This window comes from Trachurus trachurus (genome assembly GCF_905171665.1).
Source record: "Trachurus trachurus genome assembly, chromosome: 24".
Lineage (NCBI taxonomy): Eukaryota > Metazoa > Chordata > Actinopteri > Carangiformes > Carangidae > Trachurus > Trachurus trachurus.
The window spans coordinates 9,602,052-9,614,982 of record NC_139910.1 but is presented as its reverse complement, the minus strand read 5'-3'; the positions used below and the strand labels follow the sequence as shown (position 1 = coordinate 9,614,982).

General features: G+C 44.2%; 1 protein-coding gene across 1 annotated transcript in view; it reads left to right on the top strand.

Annotated features, from left to right (window-relative positions):
• The window catches only part of sipa1l1 (signal-induced proliferation-associated 1 like 1), a gene marked incomplete at its 5' end in the record, with an annotated part of 31,416 nt that extends 18,708 nt beyond the window's left edge, over window positions 1-12,708 (top strand). The window contains 11 exons of the mRNA XM_084000486.1: window positions 404-553; window positions 1,256-1,386; window positions 4,138-4,235; window positions 4,859-5,349; window positions 7,584-7,787; window positions 8,507-8,678; window positions 9,023-9,257; window positions 9,361-9,534; window positions 10,443-10,554; window positions 10,909-10,987; window positions 12,557-12,708. Of these exons, the coding sequence (XP_083856612.1) occupies window positions 404-553; window positions 1,256-1,386; window positions 4,138-4,235; window positions 4,859-5,349; window positions 7,584-7,787; window positions 8,507-8,678; window positions 9,023-9,257; window positions 9,361-9,534; window positions 10,443-10,554; window positions 10,909-10,987; window positions 12,557-12,700 (1,990 nt within the window). The 3' untranslated portion in view covers window positions 12,701-12,708. The remainder of the gene's footprint in view (window positions 1-403; window positions 554-1,255; window positions 1,387-4,137; window positions 4,236-4,858; window positions 5,350-7,583; window positions 7,788-8,506; window positions 8,679-9,022; window positions 9,258-9,360; window positions 9,535-10,442; window positions 10,555-10,908; window positions 10,988-12,556) is intronic.
• Window positions 12,709-12,931: the final 223 nt, after the last annotated feature.

Here is a 12,931-nt window from a genome sequence, read left to right as displayed (position 1 = left end):
AAGTAATCACTGAGTCATCGGTATTTTGTTAGTTTTTCCTTTTTTTTTATTTGAAGGTATGAGTATCTGGAGCTTCTATTTTCACCCCTAAGATTCAGGTGAAATAAGCTAGTGTATCGACAAAGCTCACAAAAAAAGCAGCTGTTGGGTATGTAGCGGAGGCTTTTAAGTAATCATAACACTTTTTTTTATCCAGACTATGTGGGAACCAGGATCACAAAGTAGAAATCAATGGAATTTCCTCTGAAGGAAAAACTTAGAACATTTTTTTTTCTTTTACAATGCATTGCTTTGTTTATTTCATCTTCCTTTAGTTCCTCCATTTCCATGTGGCTGTAAATCCTCACAGTACATCATGGTTCCTGTGTGTATGTGTCATTGTGTGTATGTGTGTGTGTAGCAGGATGTCTCCGGGCAGTGAAAGCTACAGCCTGGCCTCCTCGCTGGCGTTGGGTCGCTCTCCTCACAATCGAAGCTCTCCAAGCAACTTGTCTTGTTCCAGTGACACCTCCGGAAGCTCAGCTCACTGGAGACAGAAGTCCATGCCTGAGCAGTAAGGAATGGGGAGGGGGGAGGGGAGGGGTTGTGTGTTTGTCTCTATTTTTTATGCAGATTTTTGATGCATCCTATCAACAAAAGCGAAAACGAAGCTCCCACAGTGTCACAAAAAGGTTTTCTGCTGTCCCGAGGCCCTTGTTGAGTGATTACTTTTTCATTTCTTAGCTAATTATTAACCATAGAGAATATTTATTTCATGTTGTCTGTTTTGTGACTGTCAACTCAGCCGTTGTGTGTTCACGCTCAGTAGCTGATGCATCATAACACAATGGTACTTGTCAGATTTCATCTTTTTAGAAAGTACAGGACTCATCTCCTGAGACGATTTTCAGACTCATATATTCATTTCAACACAGAGAGTTAGATTTACATAATTCATGTTTATTATTTTTGCAATAAAACCAGGAGTTGGGTTTGAACTGTGTTGATTTGACGGTTGTGTCTGTGTATGACAGTGTAAGAGAGAGAGGTGCTAGAGTTGTGTTGTGTTTCTCTATGGTAAACATCTCTCTTTTTTTTCTTTACATCCACCCACGACAGCCTGTGGGAAACTCTTATGTTTCAAAGTCTGTTTTTCTGTCTTTTCTTGCTCTGCAGTTTTAATAAGAGGAAACATTGACCTTTATCTAATGGTGCTGATATTAACAACAAAAGTATTCTCTCTGATTCTGGGACTCACTCTGTGCTCATTTATCAGGTTTGGAGGAAGCCGCCATTCTCCCATGTCCACGGAGAGACGAGAGGGCGGAGAGGGCGGGAGCAGCGGAAAGTCCACTCCCAACTGGTCAAGAATGGAGGAGGGGGGAGGATCGGAACGAGGGTCAACAGGTAAATACACCTGATGTTGAAGTGGTTGCGGTAATACAGTAAACCTGTGAAGTGATGAAGGTGCAGTGGTGGTAACAAAGGCAGTGTAGAAACACGACGAGTCACGTGGGTTTCACCACCACCACCACCACCACCACCACCCGGCCCCTTTAGCAGCACGTCTTGAGTCTATTATCTCCAATTGGAGTGAACATGAGCACAAATTATGGCCAATTCTTTCGCCCCATTGCACCGGAGTAAGTATTGGACTCATTTTTCACAAGCCACAGCTCCTCTGAACATTTTGAAATGACACTTAAATGGCAAATCAGGAGGAAAGTACTTTGTTTAAGACCTGTCTCTGTCTCAACAACACACTCTTGTGAGATTTGACACAGATCTCCTTGGTAACGTCAATTAACGTACATGAACACCTGCACTAATAATTTCCATATTGCTAAATATGACTGTAGATATCTAATGTTATCATAATAAAATATAAATAGCTCACTTTCTATGGATGTGTACCATTTCATATCATTGGCACAGCTTGTAAGTATCTTTGGTGGTAATAATAATGTATATTTACACATCCTGGTTTTATAAACATCTTATATATGTGTATGAGTTCTTATATAGGGGAGGAATGTAAGGACACTTGCCAGTGAAAACCATATATCCATCCATATTACAAAAATTTTAGCGATGACAGGTTTGCAGAAGGGAGTGCGCATGGTGTTTTCTGTGCCTCCTCATCTGCAAGTGACTTTTTTTTCGCAGCAGCCTCCTTCCAGTGTTGAGATACCAACTGTGACAGAATCCACACTGCCTCTAAACAGCACTTCTCTTCCCCTGTCCTCCTCTTCCTCTTCCTCCTCCGGCTCAGCTAGCTGTGAATTATATTGCCTTCACAGAGAAGGTCTTGATGTCTCTGCAAACAGACAAAAAGGTGGAAAGATAATGAGACAAACAGAAATAGCAGGAGAGAGACTTATTGAATGGGGGAGAAAAGGGAGGTTTTCGGTCACTGATTCTCAATCACAATATAAAGATCGAGTCTCCTGCCACTTTTCCTCCAAAAAAGAAAGGGGGCAGTTTATTTCCTGTAAACACAGTTGGCCAAACGACTCTTTGTGTGCCTTTTCCTCCGGTCAGTCCCTCACTATCCACTGCTATTTATGTTGGTCTCTCATTCATCTTTTTATGCTCTTGTGCATTTAATTATGAGCATTCTCCCATATACTGCTTCTTTTTTGCTTTTTGGGAGTTTTCTTCTTGTTTTCCAGCTCGGTCTCTGAAAAGCCATAAAGACTACATGCTCCTCCACCGCTCCTCTGATTCTCAGCAGGATGTTGCTTTAGTCGATGGTTCACCAGCCTACATCCAGCCATGTCCTCAACCTGTTTCTGAACGCCACAATCACAGAGAAGGGCCTCCACTCTTTAATTTTGTGGATGTTTATGGCACTTAAGTCTTTATTGGTCAGGGCGGAACAATGCACGCCGGGCCAGCTCGGTCTAAGTCAGCCAAGTGTCCAGCCGTACACAGTCCACTTTGCTGTCTCTGTGGTTTTAGGGTTCAGTCCATTGCTCTTCCTCCCCCTTTTTTTTGTTGTTTTTTTTTACCCCCCTTGACCTGCTAGACTGCAGCGACGATGATGTGGCCGTGCTTTGTCCAGAAATAACACAAGTCACGCAGAGGGCAGAAGACTCACTTCTGCTCTTTTATGTCCCCAAACCCTGTCAACAAAATCAAGACCTTAATTTAGACACTAGATTTGCATCAAGATTTCCTGTTGCATCTACGATTCAACACATCCTCTGCTTCTTCTTCTATTGATACCCTGTGGCAAGTTTTTTATGCATTAGGTGGTGATATGCCAAAAACATAGAAAAAAAATCTATCCCATAATTGTACAGCAACTTTTAACTACCTAGCCTACAGGAACACATAAACCCAAGCTGCTGGGAACTCATGCTTGTGTTCTGTCATGAAATCGCAGGCTTTACATGCCAAGACATCTGGTTGATCAATCGCATCTCTTTACGAAACAAAACAGTATATCACACACAAGTATGTAGTCTCATACGCTGCATATGTACACACAAGCGCCCAAACAAGCAAGCAAGCACGCACACGTGCAACTGTCTCTAATTAGTGCAGAGCGCCCTGTGGGCCGCTGTGCAGAGAAAACTATGCAGAGTAATGAATATTCTTGGTGAGATATGAGCCGGGCTCACTACATTACTAGATTCAGCCCAGCAGATGTTATGATACCTCCCATAGCTTCCCCTCTCATGGTGCGTTGGTCATTAGCTGCCTACTCTGTACGTCTTGTTGCATAACATCTAGACAATTACACAACAGTCCCATTTATACCCCGAGTTTTGCTCCAGGACACATAGACACATTCTCTCACGTGGCGCAGCTTGTCCAGAACAAACAAAGCCAGCAGACACTGCCAAGGGACAAATTTCCGTTTGATTTATGTTGCGTTTGATGACAAGTGATGTGGGTTTTTTGTCAAAGGAGGTGGCGGAGGCAGAATGACAACAATGCCAGTGTCACGAGCCTCCTGGAAGCAGGCTGTGCTGTGCTGTGCTGTGCTGTGCTGTGCTGTGCTGTAGTAGCAAAATACACATAAATGAGCCAGACAGAGCGAGAGGGGGGGAACAACTTCTCCGTCGAATCATCAACAAGTCATCTGTTTGCACCGCAGGCTCCATGCATGTGTTTGTCATCAGATGTGTGTATTGGTCTGTTTTGTTGCAGAGGCCCCGGTTTCCAAGTCTGGCCAAGGCTACTCCGGAGCTCCTCGCATCCAGAGGCAGGAGCAGGTCATCCACCTGTCCCCCAAGAAAGGCAGCCAGGTCGGACTTCACACCTTCTTTTTTTTTGTCATCAAATTATTATTCAAACTTTTTTTAAATAGGCAAAACATATTGATAACTAATATAAAACATAGCATCAGATATAAAAATGAGAAGATGAGAAATAAAAGTAGCCACAATAGCAACCACCACCCTAATGCACCACAGAACCAAATGCTACCAGCCGACTAGGTGGCAACTGAAACCCATAGATCTATCTTGGATTCCTTAACTCCACAATCACACGAGCAGGGGACAGCTCCTAGTAAATTGTATCAAGAAATGTGAGAATCCAATTGTTCCACCTCATAGCTACTAATTTCTTAGCTGCAGTGAGTCCAGCAAGAATAAGTCTTTTCTGCTCTCCAGGTGTCGACAGCGGAGATAAATCGTTGAGGAGTAAAGTAGTTACAGACACCGGAATAGCCAAATAAAACATATCTGACAAATGAGAGGATTACAGTCTGAATCCTGTTTTTGTTGTTATTCCTGAATCTATGTTTGCACAAAGTTAACACAGAAACTATAAATTATGATGTGGATTTCACCAAATGACAGATTATTTGCTGAAAATATGCTGTTTTCACTAACATGGAAACCTTTCTCTTCCACTCCCCCGGTAGTCGGACGGCCCTTACTCCGGTCACTCGAGCAGCAACACTCTCTCCAGCACGGCTTCCAGCGGCGGCCACAGCGACAGCGATAAGTGGTACGAGATGGGAGCGGGCGGAGGAGGCTCCAGCGGAGACCCGGGCGACCCCGAGCCCAACGGCCTGGGGGGAGGAGGGTATCTCCAGGGGGCGTCGGCCGACAGCGGCATCGACACCAGCTCTTACGGAGCGTCGCACCACGCCCACCCCCACTCCCACCACGGCAGCACCACCTCGCTGCTGGCGCCCAGCGGGAGCAGAGAGAGCCGGGAGCGGTCGGCGTCTCCGTGGCACAGCCCCACCGAGGGGGGGCGCAGGATGCTGGAGAGGTCGCCCGCCGCTGCCGAGTCCCCGGGACCGCCAGCAGAGAGGAGCATGGACCAGACGGGCCGGAGCCCACCGACGCATCTCCTGGTTCGAGATGCCAGCACCTACAGTCTGAGTGATGCCGGTTCACACTCAAGGTCCGTCTTTACTCACTGGTGATCGCTCAGTAGCCAGGTCGTTTCATTCTGATTCAAATCATTCTGAATGAAGATTTTTTAAGTTTTTAACTTTAATTTATTTTGCACAAACATATCCTTTAGAATAATATAAACAGTTATTATGATTGGGCTGTGCAAAGGAGAGGTATGGAACCCGGAAGGGCTTATATGAAAACCTCACCCATGAAGAACATAATCAAAAAAACAAATTTGTTACAAACAAAGGCAAAAAAAACAAGGAACAATTAAATGATAAGATTTCATGTCAACTGTTTACATGTGAGGTGATCTGTTCCGATCTGGTGTTTACATGTGCCACTGCATTCATTCAGAACGGACGTTTTTCTTAACAGATGTGTTGAGTTTGGGCCGAAATTATATACAAATGACTAATTTTCCCTCTTTTTCTTTTTGGCGTTCAGGCTGAGTATTAATGCTAGAGAGCCGCGTCGAGTCCGGGCTTCAACAACCGCCTGTCCGGCCGGGTCAGATTTTAATTTGAGGCCCATTATGAACTCTAGTAATTGAAACATCACGTGACTGATCACAGACATTAAGTTTACATGATAGAGGTTTTACTTTCAATCGGTTTGGGAAAAGGAATATCTTACCCTTGTGAAACCAAATTAAATTCCATACAGCTTGAGTTTGTTTATTCTGATTGAGGTGTTATACTGTATATGGATTTATAATCTAAACCGATTCTAATTGGAGTATTTGGCTGCGTGTGAACCCAGCTAGTGTTGTGTGAGAGGCAGGAGGAGTTGGATTGTCTCTGCAAAACTTGGAGCCACACTTTAAAACTTTATCCTTTTAAGGGAGTGGTAGCAACTTCCAAATGTGGGGGAGGCGCCACCTAAGGAGTAACAATATGATTAACAAGTTAAGACTGAGGGGGAAAAAAAACAACATTTCTGCTATTTCTATCACTTCTTGGAAAATGCTGCAGTAGTTTATGTTCTCACAACTTTTAAAAACTCCTCAAATGAAACAGTCAGAGGAGGGATTCAGACTTTTTCAAGTGGGCTTTGATGAAGGGACACAGACAAACATCACCGGCTGCTAAGGCTTACGAACCCAGAAGATTGTGGTTGACATTCAGCATCCCTCAACAAAACCGTGTCCATTGTTGTGGCCTGATGAAAACAAAGTTGGGGCAACTTCTTGCTTAAACACTTGTTACTCATCTTGAAGAACTGTTTACCCTGAAAGAAATGCAATCTCGCGTGAGGCTTGGGTAATCGACATCTAGGCCTAAAGCAGATGGCAAACACAGTCAGTGCTGTTTTAAATGAACAATGTTGGATATTCAGTTCTCTGTGGGTCTTTTGGTGCCCGTTTCATTGCTCTTTTTTTTCTGTCTCTAACTGCTCTCCACCATTATAGTTAACAAGCAGCTGACCACAAGCCATGTCCACACACCCTAAAATATGCTGAAAAATACAGCCAGTTGCAGACAAACATGGTGAAACAGCACTAACACTTACGTCAGCACAAGATGATAAGAAAAAAAAAGTTAAAATCTAATTTATGTGAACAAATGTCGCCTCTTTCAGCTTTAACGACTTTCACTTTTGCAGTTATTTTGAATTTGACCTCTTCTACTTAGTCATTTGTCATCTGAGTACCGTATTTGCGTCGCCTCTGCTTCATGTCTTCGTCTCCAGCGCTCATTACTCAGGCCAATATTTCTTTGCCGAGGAAGAACACTCACCAGGCCACTTTCCTCTCGACAACTCTTTCCTGGAAACCAAGCACAGGAGTAATTTCAAACCCCCCCCCCTCCCCTCCCTCTTATCTTTCCACATTCAGCTTCAGGAAATGTGGAACACGTGTCCACCTTTACACAGCTGAGCTGGTGTCCAGAGCAGAGAGAGAGAGAGAGAGAAACTCTTCCTGTTTGAGCAGCGCTTCATTCACCGTGCGCTGATAGAATTACAGTTCATGACCTGAGCATCATCTGTCCAGAGTTTAAGCTGCATTTGTATTCTGTCGTAGTGGGTGGGAGTGGGAGGAGTGAGGCTGCCAGGGCTGGCTGGACCGCAGGTGATACCTTGATGTAGTTTCTCATCTCTAACTCAATAAAATGTGTCCTCCCTGGAAATTCTTAGCTGACAGTTTTCAGCCCTAGGATTACGATATAGCCAGTATATATCTATCTTAACTCTTGTCTAAACTTGTGTGTTTGTGTTTTGTTTTGTTTTTCCTCCCAGCAGCACCAGGCACTCAGGCCACAGCTCCCCCAGAGAGGAGTCGTCGTCGTCGTCATCCTCGGCCACCTCTCCGTCGTCCCAGTCCTCTGTGTCCCCGGGGCCCAAGAGCTTCTACCCCCGCCAGGGCGCTCAGTCCAAGTACCTGATTGGCTGGAGGAAGCCGGGCTCCACTATCAATTCTGTCGACTTTGGAGACACACGCAAGTAAGGATGGAAGAAGAAGAGAATAAGGAAGGACACGATTCCTGCTCCAAGTCTAATGCATTTGAAGTGTTTATAATTACATAAATAATTTAAATCATATGCTATTAATTATGCCACAAGAGCTTGTTGTGTTTTAAATGTCTTGCTCAATGGAGCAGCAGTCAGCGCTGTCAGCAGTCGTTTTCTGTATCCATACATGTACACTGGAGTGACAAAAGGGAACATCACTGGATTTACAATGATAGTATTTATGGCAGGGCGGCTTTATAAGACTGCATTTGATCCCATTACTTGTCCACCCACTGCACTTCCCTATTGATGTCATTTTAGAGTCATACTGTAAGATGTGTACTACTTGATTACCCCCTTGTGGCAGAAGAGAGTGTTACACTTAACAGACTCACTGATGCAGTACAGGAGTGCAGCATGAAAAACTACTATTGAACTCTACTGGTGTTCTTTATTCACATTTTTATCGAACTATATGGACAACACAGAGTAATCTGGCAGGTTGCACTTTAAAGGACTGTGTAATATACTTACCTGACTGTTTACTTTTACTTTTTCATTGTGTTTTCTTAGCCTTAACTGCCTCTTTTAACCACATGGTGCTTGCAATTTTTTAAATTTTGTTTGTACCAATGATATAAATGACAATAAAAGCATTAAATTCAATTAAATTCAACTGGTTTTGTGTGTGTGTGTGTGTGTGTGTTTAGGAAGTCTCCAGGAGAGAGAGAGAGCGGAGGAGACGTGCCGACGCCTGCAGCCAGGCCCTCTCTGCGGGACATGCACTCACCCCAGCCTCACGCTAAATCTACTATGGAGGAAGATGTGAAGAGGCACAGCGCCCCAGACAGCCCCCCGCCACCACGCAGACATAAGGAAAAGGTAAATTCTGCAAACATATGAAGAAGATAATTTGATAATGGGAACATGTTTTTAAAAAATGATGTTGCAATTAAGTGTTAACAACATTTCTGCAGCTTTTATATATCAGTTTAAGTTGAGAAAATACACCTGGTGTCATTTAAATTTGACTAGATAAGCTTTCATGAAACAGTCTTGTGTGTTATTGCAGTTTCCTGTTATTGGTGTGAATTGTGTGAGCAGATATTCAGATGTACATTTGAGATTTCCCACCCCCACATTGCTGCATGTTTTTCAAGAGCCTGTGTTTTAGTAATATTACAGTAACACTTCCTCATCACTTCCACCCACCGATTCCTGCGCAGCACGGGCAGAAATCGCCAACGGGCCAGCCGCTCAGTCGCCGTCGCTCACTCCATCGCACGCTGTCGGATGAGAGCATCTACCGCGGACAGCGCCTCCCCCCTCTGAGCGACACGGTAGCTGAACCGACGCTCACCACCGACGTCCTCTTCAGCTGCTCCACCCTCCCACGCTCGCCCACCACCCGCGGCGTGCCCCTTCGACGGCCATCCTACAAGCTCGGTGTCAAACTCCATGGTGAGAAACAGAGAGAGTTTATCAAAAAAAACAAAAAACAAAACACTTGTGATTGGAAATATAGAGACAAACGCTAAACGACTTATTGAATTTGTGTTAACAGGTGACCTTTCGGCATCCGACACGTCACTGGTGGATTTGGTGGAGCGTCACCGCGGACCCATCCCTCAGGAGCTGATGCCCCTCCCCTCTTCAGACAGGGACAGTCCTCTGGAGTGGACGCACCTGGTGGACGTGGCCAGTACCTTTGAGAGCGAGAGGAACACAACACACTATGGTACAAACAATTTCTCCTTCTCTTTTTATTTTTGCACTAAGAAAGCTTTTCTTGAGTGTTGAAGTCTGTGCAGCAGCAATGTTATAACCAGGAAATACAGTATAAGTAAACATAAAACTGGTGCTACGACATAGTGCCAGACTTTCATTATTTCAGTGTTTGCTTATTGCACTACGAATAGACATACCTTTATTTTCCTATATATATTTTTATGTTTCTTTTGAACTCTGAATCTGACTTTAACTTTATGATCTTAAAGGGAAAGTTCAACATTTTGGCAAATTGGCCCATTGCCATAATCCCTATAGTCTTAGCAGTAGGTTTGTTACCTTTAATTGTCGGTGCAAGCTATTTTTAGAACGGCGGAGCAGAGCGGAGGCTAATGGGATTTCTTGGTTTCCCTCATCAAACTCATCAAATACACAATCCAACAACTCCAAAACGCTCTGGTGGACAAGTTGTGACCTGCACATTCATCACTATAAGATAATAACAGAACGTTATGAGACAGACTTGTTTTCAAGGTAAATTCATGCAAAACCGCCGATACAAGTTCCCGTCGTGGGCAGTTTTTCGGCAGCAGTCCCTGCATTTACCTCGAAAACAACTCTGTCTCTCTGAATGTGCAAGTCACAACTTGTCCACCAGAGCGTTTTGGAGTTGTTGGATTGTGTATTTGATGAGTTTGATGAGGGAAACCAAGAAATCCCATTAGCCTCCGTAGCGTAGCTCTGAGCAGCTTGCGGCTCTGCTCTGCTGTTCTAAAAACAGCTTGCACCCACAATTAAAGGTAACGAACCTACTGCTATGACTATAGGGATTATGGCAATGGGCCAATTTGCCAAAATGTTGAACTATCCCTTTAACTGCCATGTTTTTACCTTTTGTCCATTTCTCTCTTGATCCAGTTCAGAGAAGTTTTGTGTTTGGGGACTCAAACCACCGGAGCAGTGGGGCCTCCAGTCCACAGCAGCCTCACATAGAGCTGCAGCCGGTCCCACTGTCTCGGCCCTCATCTAGGTAACGACTCACTAGTACTTGAGACAGATCACCTGATACAGTTACAAGCATATTAAGAGCAGTAGCCTTAAATGCTCACAGGGAATCAAGCCTGATCTTATTAATGCAGTAGCCAAACTACAGACAGTAGAAGTGAGAGACCCCTGCCAATTAAACAGTAAAGCTAATCGTATATGCAGTTGAAAATTATTTAAATATCATTATTATTGATGTCACATTCACGTCTTTAGGGGTCACGTCATATAAATGCTGTCTCTGCCTTAATTAAGCATGAATTTAAATAATTATCAGCTCTCTGATACCAGTTGTTGTAATAATGGGTTATTAATGGTATTTTTTCTTTCCTTTCCTCAGTGAGGGCCACATAGGGCTGGAGAGGAAGGTGACCAAACTGGAGGCCATGGTGAAGATGCTCCAGGAGGATTTGAAGAAGGTGGGAGGGAAAACACAAACATGCTGTAACACACATGTGGACATATCCACACCTGTATGTGCAGAGTTCAGGAACAAACTGTACTGTTATGACTCCACAGCATGTTGTGCTAAAAGATTATTGCCCCTCTTTTCTATTCAAGAGTTGATGAAACATTTAAAAAGCTTTGGATACAATAGAACAGGGAGCGTGGGGTGTAAATAAATATTTTTGTCTTCAATAGGAAACGCACAATCAGCAGTTGAGCGCCGCCTCTGTTGTTCGGTTCTGCTCTGCTTGATTATCGTCGACTCAGATTTCACCGCAGTCACTCAAACTCTTGTTTTATTACATCAAATCGGCCGGCAGCAGGGGGAACAGTTCAACCCCGTTCTTGTACTCGTATAAGAATCATTTAACGGACGCAGAGGGTTCACGGTCTCCTCGTACTCATACACTCCAGTTTGTGTCTTCATTTCAGTTACTTCCACTCTGTTCCCGGGCAAAAACAACGCTCAGAGATCCATAAAATATGCAACTCTTACATATTTTATGACGGCACCACCAGCGCTACAAATATCAAATCCACCTATTCCTCAGTCTCCTTTCAGAGTCAAACTTGAGGCAGTGAATGGATGTGTCTTTTTAAAAACCAGTGTGGCTGTGAAGAAAGAAGTGGAGGTTTGGCTCAGCTGGTGGTGTTCGGCAGGTAGCAGGCTTACCCAAGAAAACCTTTATAAAGCTGTTAAACCAGCTCTGACTTACTAACTGTTGACCCCAGACAGGATTCATGCATAATTAGACTAAATTTAGCATCGGTGGCTGTTTTTTAATTCACCCAGTTATTAAAATTACATACAGTAGCTCTGCCTCGTCATTCCAAGCTGACAGGACTGGAGGGTAAAAGGTCGCCTGCTGCTCCGGCACGCTGTTCTTTTTAAAGGTTTGGAGTTGTTTTTAACCACCAGTCTCAGACTTCGCAGCCGCAGCGTTAACAAGTCTGACCTCTGTGCAGAGCAGAGTTTTCACCCACAAATTGCTGCAGTCTGGTTGTGATTTATTTCTTATGCAATTCTGATTAAACTCTCTGGCTTCCTGTGAAACGCCCGGGCAGCAATGAGCCGTCCACATATTTTATTTTTAAAGTAGCCGTAGATGAATTTTGACACCAGGGAAAACTAATATGCTTCAATATGCTTCAATACGCCTCCTTCAACTGCCCTCGAGCCAGCAGCAATCACGCTGGAAGCGACACACGACGAGAAGCAACTCTCTCCACTTTTTCAGAGATTTCTTCTTCTAAACTGCTAAATGCCAGAGCCTCAATATTTATGTTTGTGCACCCGACAAAGGATTTACTTTTTATTGTGCTTTTGGCGGATTTGAAATGTCAACTGATAAAATCTGCCCACAAATCCCTTAAGTTCTGTCTAGATGTGACTCAACCGTCTGCAGGCCTGGGTTGTTTATGTAAAACACCTCATAGAGGATATTAGAGACAGACAAAATGTGTGTTTATTTTCTGTATTTTACTCCACCAAAACATTTGATGTAATAAATGGTTTAATTTCACTCGTGCTGCTTCCACAGGAGCGTGAAGAGAAGGGGCGACTTCAGACTCAGATCAAACGACTGTGGGAGGACAACCAGAGGCTGCAGGAGGAGTCGCAGACCTCCGCCGCCAAGCTCAAGAAGTTCACAGAGTGGGTCTTCAACACCATCGACATGAACTGAAACGCTCCCGCACCATCCTATCTCCACACACTCCTCCACGCACACAACTCAATACATCAGCACACACAGTCCGGACGGAGAGGCAGAGGCAGAGGCAGGGGGGGGGCGGGGGGTTGGGGGTCGACACCCATGAGAAATTGTGCAAAAGAAAAAGTGGAGACTTGTCCTTAAGACTCATTAAGCCAGTTGCCGAACCCTCCCACTATCTTCCATTGGCTTCAGATATCAGGA